General features: G+C 38.1%; 2 protein-coding genes across 2 annotated transcripts in view; one reads left to right on the top strand and one right to left on the bottom strand.

Annotated features, from left to right (window-relative positions):
• The window catches only part of LOC145467088 (transient receptor potential cation channel subfamily V member 5-like), a 92468-nt gene that overhangs the window by 27287 nt on the left and 53856 nt on the right, over positions 1-11325 (top strand). The window lies entirely within an intron of this gene.
• On the bottom strand, positions 1246-2209 carry LOC145467110 (uncharacterized). Its single transcript, XM_081450648.1, has one exon. It carries the CDS (start codon positions 2018-2020, stop codon positions 1556-1558), a length of 465 nt encoding a protein of 154 aa, XP_081306774.1. The 5' UTR covers positions 2021-2209; the 3' UTR covers positions 1246-1555.

The raw sequence follows: 11325 nt of genomic DNA, 5'->3' as shown, positions 1-11325 counted from the left end.
AAAACATGACTTCCATTTTTTTCGTTCAATGTATAATAAAACAATGATTAGATTCGGTTTTTGTGATATCCAGAATAATCAAGGATTATCGAGTGGCTTACTCCGGGGTACGGCGACCTCCGCAGTTCGTTTGTTTAGTTTATTCGTTTCGTTCTTATTCAGCTACTACAGAACTCCTGAGAAAAGAACGATTTATCTCAAAATAATTGGCTTGTTTTTGTCGTCTTTTTGATTTACAACTTCCATCTTTCTTTCCCTGCGCTGTATTATTTCGTCGCGCGGCGTAAGAATTACTTGTTTATAGTAAAAGAATGGTAATTCTGTTGTATTCATTTTCGTTTTGTAATCCGAAGTCAATATTCAATTTGTCCGCGCAGCAAAGAAAAAAATATTATTTCTTGTTTTCTTATCAGTTTTGCACATCAAGTTGAGTTCTCTTTGTTGATATTTTTAATATTTTGGCCCTTCTTTTATTCAACTTTAAGTAAACGATGATATGTCTTGAAACCTGATCTTGGCCACCTGTGTAAGTTACTGCGAATATGGTTTAATTTTTGTGCTTACGCTAGCTCGCTCTGGAATATTTCAAAAAGACGCCAGGGAATTAGGGGTGGGTCGCGTGCAATTTTTACGCAGGCGTCAGTGGAAAAAACACTGGCATTTTTCCAATTTTTACAGAGTCAACTCGGGCATTCAGGTCACAACTTTGCTGGGAATGAGGCGGTAACCACATGAAGTCCATTAACAAAAAGTGTCATATTGTTCTAAAAGAGCCCGAGTTCACGTAGATATGCGTCTTGTTCAGTTTTCTAAAAATATGCTTTTGTAATGTTTACGGTGGTTCTATTATTTTTATCAAGGTAAAACCTAGAAGTTGAGAATGAAAAACCCCAAAAAGCAACCAGAAAAAGATCACTGAGGAAGACTAACAACCTTCAAGGAAAGATTTGTATTAGTTTCATCTCTTTAGAATGCCTTCGATGAGTAGAAGAGGAACTGCCTAACTGCGACGAAGAATTTTCAAAAATAATTCTTGCCGGTAAAGCTTGAACGCAATGTCATGGAAAGTTTGGCCAAGAAAAGTGCTATTTGATTAATTAATTAGAAATACCAGACTAAGAAGAAACATAAAGTTGCATGCAAACTTTGGATTTTCGTTTTTACTACTTCTTTTTCAACAAGGCAACATAATCAAAGTACTTCTTTCTTAGAGAGAGCTACAATAGAAAGTGCCTCGGGAGCAGTGTGTTACCTTGCCAATAGCAACGAGAGTTCCTAGAGCACACACTGTCGAGGCCGAGCGTCAAACATCCACACACTATTACGTACTACAATATTAATATTAGTCGTAAAGAAAATGAACTCTCACAATTTATCTAGCAAGCAGAGTGTGTTCGCAACAACTGTGGTTAATCTTGTGACTTTTCTATGGTATTGTAGAATGTCTGGTTTCAAATTCAACAACAAATGCGAAATTTTTCTATATCCCAGAAGAATCCAATTTTACAGTTCTAATCCATGGATGAAAACAGTCTGATGTACCAATTTGTTATAGCTACTCCTCTCCAATCACTATTAACTTGATGCAGTGTAGAATCTGAAATATGACAGGATTTCCTTCTCGTATTTTTTCGCCTTCCAGGTTAAACATTCTTTTTTCATCAAAACCAGCCGGGATCCAGTCGTTCTTGGTTCTTTCTTTGAAGAAGACAATTATCAGCCTTTTCAGAAGATCCTTGTTTTCTGTAAACTCTTTATGAAAGAGTTTGCCGTCGAAAGTTTCAAAACCGTCTTCGATTTCTGTGCGTTTGTTGTGAATAAGGGATGATGCCTCCCGTGACCCGATCAACACAACACAGTCACTGCGGGGAAGTTGATCTTTGAGCTTCTGTTCCTCCGCTAAAACGTCTTTGATGCTTCTCAAGTCTGCCACCGAGCGAAGCTTGCCTTGTAGATAGTCTTTTAGTTCTCTGGCTTTCGTACTGTCGCTTCCAGTGTAAAGAAACAGAGCAAACTTCATTTCTCGAATCGCGAATAGATTTTTGCGTGAGGATAGAACAAGATGAATTAACGAGCTTCTTGAATTGTAACAATGTCTGTCCTTCTTTGAAGTTGAATTGTTCAAGCCGATTGAAAATGCTGGAATAAATCTTTCATAGGAAGATAAGGTAAGGCTTTTGATCCTCGGCAGAGAACAACCGCCCTTTTAGGCCTCAAATATATTGCGACCAGTTAGCGACTAGAATTTTCTTTGGGCTTTTATTTCACGTTTTTGCGTGACCTCTGGGGATTACGTAATCTACTCATTAGTACTTACCGGTCGTCATTGTGCATAGTTTGGTATTCATCTTTTTTGCTCTCGCTCCAATAGACCTCTTTAGCTCGGACGGTTTGTTGTAATAATAATGTTTTCCCATTGAGGACCACGTGATATTTTCTAGATAATTTTTCTTTTATCTATCTTAAAATTATTCATTCATCAGTACATGCGACTATTTAAAAATTTGAAAGCAAGAATTCTCACGAGTATCATCACACGGTCTGCAATGGGTAAACAAACCGCCAAAGCTAAAGAGGTCTATTAACACGCGACCAGATAGGCAGAGAATTCTACATGTATTCTTGGCACTGATCGAAAATGATTTGCTACATCACTACTTTAATTATTTCAAGTGCAGCTCCTATCTAAAATACAGAAAGTGGTGACAACAACCAATCTTTAATCAGCCAATAGGAGAGGTCAAGTTTTCTTCTGTGCCTAAATTAAGGACGTTCGCGCTAATTGTTTCTGGGCATCCTTACTACGCACGCAAATTCCCACGCACGTCATGCATCGATGCGCGCAACCATGATAGGGCAGATGGCCATTGCTATAGCTTTGCCTGGATTTAACGATATTGGACGTTCAGTGACCCCTACTTTTCTGTCCAGTAAAACATAGTTTATTTACAATGATCTCTTCACTGTCCAAAAATGAACAAAAATCAATGTGGGAAGTTAAAAAATTTTCAAGATTTCTGTCCACGGAACATCGAATCCTCCATCTTGGCTGCAAGGCGAGTCTAAGGCGCGTGAAACTATGGTCGCTAAACGCGAACTTGTTCTTTAAGGAACCTCACCAGTTGACTAAATTCACTTACAACTGAATATATGAAAGTTCATATATTTGAACTGCGGAGAATGATATGAAGATATGATTGATAAATCGCAGTTCAGTGCACACAACTAAAGCAGTTGTGAAATTAAAGGCTGAAAAAAATTCAGGCCTAAACGGGATTCGAGCCCATGACCTCTGCGATACCGTTGTAGTGCTCTACCAACTGAGCTATCAAGCCAACTGGGAGCTGGCCACATTAATAAATTGTGAGTTCGTAATATACCTGTAGATGGCGAAGATTGAACGCAAGTGAATATATGAAAGTTCATATATTTGAAGTGCGGAGAATGATATGAAAATATGATTGATCATCGCAGTTATGTACAGAACTTAAGCAGTTGTGCTTAAGTTGCCTGAGTGCTGTTTGTAATTTAGAAGCGCCCGAAGATTGGTAGTTTTTGCATTTTCAAAAAAAAAACTGAAAATAGGGCATTTTTGAAGGCAATTTTCGTACCTTGGTACACGGAAATTGTAAATGAAAAATGCATTTTTGCAAAGCCTTGTTATTGCTTTACAACATATAAAAAATTCAGCTTAGGCAATTGAAAAGCTGAATAGTAAAACATGTCTAGACAAAATTCAAGGCTCAAAAAACCACTCTGGTACATGGCTTTACCCAACAGGACTACAATCTGGGGAAGGTCAATCATTTCAACTACACATCAGGCGAAAAACGAGAGTGGGGTAAATAAAACGGCGAATCCTGAGAATATTTTCAAAACAGGTCACGTGAGTAATATGGGCGACCCTTTGACCTTTGAAGTCAACACACGGCAGCTCTTAATTTGACTTTCATTCGTCGGAATACACGTTTCTTTGCATTTGTTTGATTTGCTAACATATCCTCAAGTAGCCGGAAGTTAGGCTTTTGAATTTGGAGGCATCCGACACGCAATATAATAAGCGGCAGGTATTTTTTGCAGGGTGCAGGGTGCAGGTTGCGGGTTGAAATTTAATTATAACTGGAAAACCGCTGGCACTTAAAAGAAACGTACAAGCGGTAGACTTACCGTGACTGTTACATGATCCTGTTTACGATCGCTCTGCAAGATAGCTTCCACCTAAGTGCCAAACCGGCCGAAGCGATGGGAGAAGAGTATATTCCTATGATTTTAAGCCTGCAATGAATTATTGGTTTTGAAAAAAACATCTGAAATATCATCTGAAATAGGTGCTGAATTTGGTTTCTTGCCTGTGAGAACCAAAATGAAAGCACACTGAGCTTGTGCTAGTATATTCCGTCGGTTAAAATCTTGTTATTTCATTTCTTTATTTATTTGCTTCATTTGTGATGGCAATCTTCTGTTGTTGAGGGAAGACCCGAGCCAAATCTGGAATCGATGAAAACATCTGTGGAGCGGCCATCCTGATGGCTTTCAAGAGATTTCACTGGTCTCAGCGTGTCGATGGATAAGTACTTATCGCGACACTTATCGTGGATCGATCGCCTTTTCACTATGTGAAAGAGGCGAATTACTTTATGTAAGAACCCCTGACGAGTATATAGGTTATTAATTATTTTTAGTGCCAGCGGTTTTCCAGTTATAATTAAATTTCAACCTGCAACCTGCACCCTGCGCCCTGCAAAAAATACCTGCCGTATAACAAGAGCAGCTGGCGTATTTTTGAAATTTGACCCACTTCCCATTTAGACGGTTACGGTGAGCTGAAGTTGATCGCCGAATTACGTACACATTAAAATTTGCTTTTAGAAAACGGCAGTATTAACAAGGAAGCAACAATCAAATGATGTACTTAATGCTTAGGAATTATTCTAAGTTGGTCACTTTGCTGTCGTCAACCGCTCGGCCGAAACTGGGAACGTGGTCAAATATCACCTCACGGGTGGAGGGCACGAGATTTTCGAACTTACAAACTCCTGCTGTAGCCAAAGAGTTCAGGATTACAGCAAAAGCAGCAAAAGATAAAAGGTTAAGGTGGAGTTTCATACCTCTGTACGAGTGTGGCAAGTTAATTATGCACGGTGATTATTAATGACCGATTGACCAACATGACCAGCAGACGTCAGGGCCAGGGGCACCCATGCCAACGACCGTTTTCTCTCGAATGCTTTTAATCGCTGTTTTAGGCTATCTGGAGTACTTTTAACGCCCTGTAGGTTAATTTTAGGTTCCGCTAAAAAATATTTATCTGTTCGGTTATTCTAGGCGAACTTGAGTATTCTCGAATTTATTAGGGCTTTTTTGTCCATTTCCCGAAAACCTTAGGTCGTATCGCCTTTCCTAAAATGATAGCTGGCCTTTTTTCGGTACCCAAAATGACATTTTCAACAATCCGAAAACAACAGACATTAAATTTCTCATATCACGAAAGTTGGAGGTGACAATTGGGACAATTCGCTTAAGAAAATTACCCAAGATCAAAACTCTCGTACCCTCCACCAGTGAGGTGATAATTGACCACGTTCCCAGTCACTTAGCGGCGTCAAGCATAAATTGCCGCTGTTTTGACCGTCATATTTCAATTTTTTGTCCAGCAAACACGGTGAAAACTGAATGTGTGCTTCATTGGATTTCAGAGAGAAAGTATACGCCTTATATTGTGAATTCAGCGAGAAATATTGTGAGTAAATGCTATTTTCGTGTGCAAATTTGACTCGTTTCCGAGGAGTGTTTTGTCGTCAAACTGGCCGAAGTTTCCTACTTTGCAGGGCCACTTTGCATTACTTTGTCTCTTATTACAACATCGTAAGAAACATTGTAGGATAAATAAATCAAAATTCGCTTAAATCTCGTTTAAACTCTCCAGGATAAGAAAAAATGACACCACTGAATGTTCAAGAGTATTTATTCGGTTAATTACCCATAAATTGATCGATTCTGATCTACAAACTCGTATTTCAGCCACAGTTATGACGTCAAATCATGGATAAAATGTTCATCTCGTCGTCTTGTCGTGTCAACTTGTATCTCGTCGTGTCAACTCACCGTATCATCGTCTCAACTCGCTGTATCGTCGTCTCAACTCGTCTTCTCGTCACGTCAACTTGTCGTCCCGTCGTCTCGTCCTCTCAACTCGTCGTGTTAACTCGTCATCTCCTCGCCTCAGCTTGTCGTCTCGTCGTGTCGTCTTTTCAACTCATCGTCTCGTCGTGTCAACTCGTCACTGCGTCACTTCAACTTGTCGTCTCGTCGTGTCAACTCGTCATCTCGTCGTCTTGTCACGGTACTAGCCGCCATCTTGAATGGTGGTGTCTCAAATGTAATAAATGTTCCTAAATGTACGTTAAAAAAGGTCCTAAATGTAATACAATTTGGCCCTAAATGTGATAAAGGTCCTGCGTGTAATAACTTTTGGTCCTAAATGTATGTAGTAAGGTTACCGACTGCCATGTTTAGGCAGTCTAAAAGTTGTACGTGACAAGGAGCATATCATTCCTGACGTGACGCATTATTTGCCGTAATTACATACAGCGACTAGCAGAGCAGAGGCACAAGCTCAGTGGCTGCGGAACGAAATGAAAAATAAGGAGCAGGAGAGAAATAGAGAACACAGGATTTGAAAAAATACGGCTCGAGACGGTACAGCTAAAGCGGATCGCCAAGTGTCCAAAAATGCTCGAGAGGTTAGGGGCTGCCAATCAGTGTTCATATTTCAGTTTACAAAACCTGTTGATGTGTTTGCTTTGAAGACAAAGTACTAATCGAACCACCCTATGTGCTTTCCCTGGAGCACCTTTCCAGGCGGGCTATCTTTTTTGGCATGTACGTAAACAGTTATAACATGAGGGTCGCTATATATGGGGTTAACCATTTGTCGCAAAACAGCCAAAAATTAAGCTATTAGGCGTAGAAACCGGAAAAAAACTAACCGTTAATCGTAAAAAATGTTAACGATAAAGTATACATGTCATGAAATCTGGATGGTTTTCCCACGCTACGTCACGCTTCGATGACGCTTTCTAAACTCTGGTAGAAGGGCTGTGAATTTTGCATTCAGAGGCGTGCTTTGTTGTAGCTGGGTAACTACAATCTTGTACAGAATAAAATGGAACAATTATCCCCCATCCCCCCCCCGCAAAAGCAATGATGAAGGCGCGAAGGAGCAAAAACGCGCCATTATGGCATCATTGAAATGGGGGGAGGGGTGGTCCAGATGTTCCATTTATTTTGTCCGAGATTGCAGGAAGCCTCTTTACATGTTAACAAGCTCTTATAAAGAGTAGCTTCAAAAAAGAACAGGAGGCTAGGATGATGGACATTCACCATAACTTACTCAGTCATTCATGTATTAAACGATATTCGTCCAAATTTATATCTTCTATTGTTAATAATTAACTCGAGGTCTGTTGATGTTGACTCCTGTAAAATAAGACATGCGATAAAGATAAAGTAAAATTGTTACTCACTTCTGTGGCATCTGAATATTAAAGAACATTAATTGCAATCGCCATTAACTTAAAACATTTTTGCCTTTCTTCCTTTGTATAATTAAGGCAAAAGGCCAAACACTTAAGTGTTATCTACTTACCACAGTCTGTGATTTCAGGATTATGTGAGGTTTTCATGCTCGAAAGTTTTAAATTTTGGGCCAAAATATATTACATTTAGGACCAAACGTTATTACACTTAAGACTTTTATTACATTTAGGACCTTTATCACATTTAGCGCCAAATTTTATTACATTCAGGACCTTTTTTTTATGTATATTTAGGAATATTTATTGCAAAGAAAGTGAAGAATGATCATCGCTGTAAATTTCCAATTTAAGCAATTGGAAAGAAGCCTGAAAAAAAATCAAGGCTTCAACGGGATATTTATTGCATTTGGGACACCAACATTCAAGATGGCGGCTAGTACCGTGACGAGACGACGAGATGACGAGTTGACACGACGAGAGGACAAGTTGAAGTGACGAGTTGACACGACGAGACGACGAGTTGAAAAGACGACAAGCTGAGGCGGGATGACGAGTTAACACGACGAGTTGAGAGAACAACCCGACGGGACGACGAGTTGAGACGACGATACAGCGAGTTAAGACAATGATACGGTGAGTTGACACGACGAGATACAAGTTGACACGACGAGACGACGAGATGAACATTTTGTCCACGATTTGACGTCATACACAGTTCTCCATACAAACTCTTATAGGACACCGCGGCAAAAGGTATGCGCATGCGTCAAGTTTAGCATTTCCGGTTTGCCCGTGTTGTTCGGTGGTTCAGATTAATGCTTCTTGTTGTGAATCAGCAGCCACAGATGAAAGAAGAAAGGACCGCAAATACAAAAAAGGTATGCAGACAATAACTTGTTGCAATTACTGGTCCTGGAAATGTTCGTTGGACCCTTTACGAAATGCTCCGCAGTGGCCGTCATTACTGATTAGTAAGCCTTTTGTCAGTTCGTGTTGTACATACATACATACATTTGATAAGTAGGTTTTAAAACTATGCAACTGTACTGCTGATGTGGACCTACTACTACTAAGTCTAGATAAGGAAAACAGAAATTTACAATACAATCGTAATAATACTAAAAATAGTGTACAATAATAGTTAAAAAGAGGGATCAAATAATTTTAAAATATCTGAAGTTGGGGTTCTTATTTATGCCTGTTTTTTTTTTTTTTTTTTTTTTTTCAATTTGTTGCTTGGACTGCTACAAGATTATATCCGTTGAAAATTTTTTTCATGGTAACAGAGAAGGTTCGTAAGTCTATTCGTTGTTTATCGATTTTATTTAGCTTGTAATACTACGAATTTCATAATGGAAGTGATCTCACGATTTCAACTTGTTGAGCTGATCATGAGAAGCTCACTTAAAACTTAAGCTACATGTAATAGTCAAGCGCCTGCATGAAAATACAAATTTTCGGTTTAGAAATAAATTTCAATTTTACTTTCAGAATTTCATGATTACAACAGCAGCAAGACTGCCTTCTTTGGTGAGCCATTCTAAATAAAATGCCAGAGAACTTTGAGGTACCATTGGATTTTCATTCAGGATGGATAGGTCAAAGGAGTCTTCACGTTGTACATTGCCAGTAATAAGAGGCAGAACACCATTACAGAACTGTGTAGTAACTCACTCATTTGAAACAATAAATTTATTAAAATTTAAAATCATTTCAGTGAGTTAAATGATTTTCTATGTTACGATAACATGTTTCCTTTATGCACCACTGTTTTGCTAGCCTATCCATGCATATGTACACAAAAAGACTGTTCAACTAACTGGACAAGTTTTTAATTCACAGTATTTTAAAGCTATAGCTTTCAGATTTTAAACTACCGTACTTTAAACTCACTTGAAGTACATTTGAAATCTGAAGGTTTACAAACATTGGCTGCTCCCTGAGGAGCCTGCTTTTTTGACCATCCATATCCCTTCGGCTTGTGCTGAAACTTCAAATTCTTCCAGAATCGATAACATCTCAGGATGCCCCATGTTGCTGGATAAATAATCCCTTTTCTCTTTGAAGTGTATTTGTTTTCTGGGAGCTATAAAAAGAATGGCATTATTGCAAGTTAGTTCATTGGAACTACTTTTATGTCCTTACCTTTCAAGGGGTTAAATGTGAAGAAAGGTAGAACATCTAGTAATTTTACTTCATTATATAATAGAACTGACATTTATGTTGGGGTAAAGCTGTGTCTGCTGTTCTAGTTAAGAAACATGCAATAATTAATTAAACAGACTTTTTAAACTGAGTGGCCTTATGGTCTTCCCAGGAGACCTGTAGTTTAAACACAAATGAGAATAAAACAGGGCAAAGTACCTGAAATATGCTATTGTGCACAACAAAACAAGAGTTCTTTTTTCCTCTAATACATGGTGTTCTTCACTCAATCTTGAATCTTCCCAGAGAATAGACTGCAAAATGACATTGAAAAGACCAGGTGCAGTTTTGTCAGCAAACTCTTTCATCTGTCCAGGAGCATACAGTGGCACAGCATCACTGCTTTCATAATGATGTTGCAAGGATATCTAAAATTTTCCGATCAGCTGGTCAAATGAATTTTCTGAAATTAATACAAAAGGTCACCTAAACAGCATTATGTTATTTTGATTGTTACCTAAGTCACTAGTCAATATTCAAACCAAAATAATTATCGGTTTTCCAAATCATTAAAAGGATGAGACTTGAATAGTTTGTGGCAACTCTGACGCAACATTTTTTTCTTGGCCAAGAGACTCCTCAGATAACTCTTCCAAATCATTGCCATAATAATTGAGAAGTCCTCTAAATCCTTCTCATTAGTGCTTATGACTTCAACTGAATGATGAAATTTATGATATTGTCATTGACCATGTGCAATACATGTAAATAATGATAATCTGTTTGAATGAGTTTTGGTCAGATGGTGTTATTATAGTGTGCCATGGATTATCATGATGTCAAACAATTATCCTTCAAAATACTTGTATCTTGTACGTCTTGTATCTTTACATTTCAGGTAAGTGATACTAACCTGATAGTTGAGTTAAGTCATGGATTGCTGTTGTCATCCTGTTACAAACTGTTTTATCCACTGTAACTTCACCATAGCAATTTATTTTTACCACCCCAAATGATGTTTGTATTTCTGCAATGGACGTTTGCTTGCTTTTTGGGTACTGCAGGTCTATTCCACAAGCCTCTTCTAGAAATTTAAGTCTTTAGAACAGCAATTGGAAATGGTTCTGAACTTTTTGGAGGCCTTCACTACTGCAGTGTTGCTGCTTTAAGTTCTTGTGTAGTCTTAAAATTGATAAATTGCAAGATCTAAATAAAAAATTAAAAAAAAAAAAAAAAAAGAAATAAACATATTAGTGATGAGTTTGTGTGTATCCAGATACTGAAAATGGATGTCCAAAAAGCATATCCCCCCACTAATGAAAAATGGAGTAGGTGAATTTTTAGTGAAATGTTTCATGAAGTGGGTGCCCATAGGGTTCCTGGACACCCCTCTAACTGAATCCTCAGTGTGGAGACAACAATGCAGTACTACTGAATTTCAATAAGTATATGTGAAACTGACATTAATTTTAGACAATATTATTGGTGCAATTTTATGGGTTTGGTCTTAGGAAAAATAAGTTTGTCAAGTAGCATAAAGTTCTTGTTTTGCTGTCTTTAAAATTATTATTTTTCTTTAAATTCGTTTGGCAATTAATTTTTCAAAATAATATTTCCCAACTTGTGCTACCTTTTTCTTTTC

The sequence above is a fragment of the Orbicella franksi genome, chromosome 14 (assembly GCF_964199315.1).
Source record: "Orbicella franksi chromosome 14, jaOrbFran1.1, whole genome shotgun sequence".
In the NCBI taxonomy this organism is placed as follows: domain Eukaryota; kingdom Metazoa; phylum Cnidaria; class Anthozoa; order Scleractinia; family Merulinidae; genus Orbicella; species Orbicella franksi.
The sequence above is the reverse complement of the archived record's forward strand: the minus strand, read 5'-3'. Positions and strand labels throughout refer to the sequence as shown.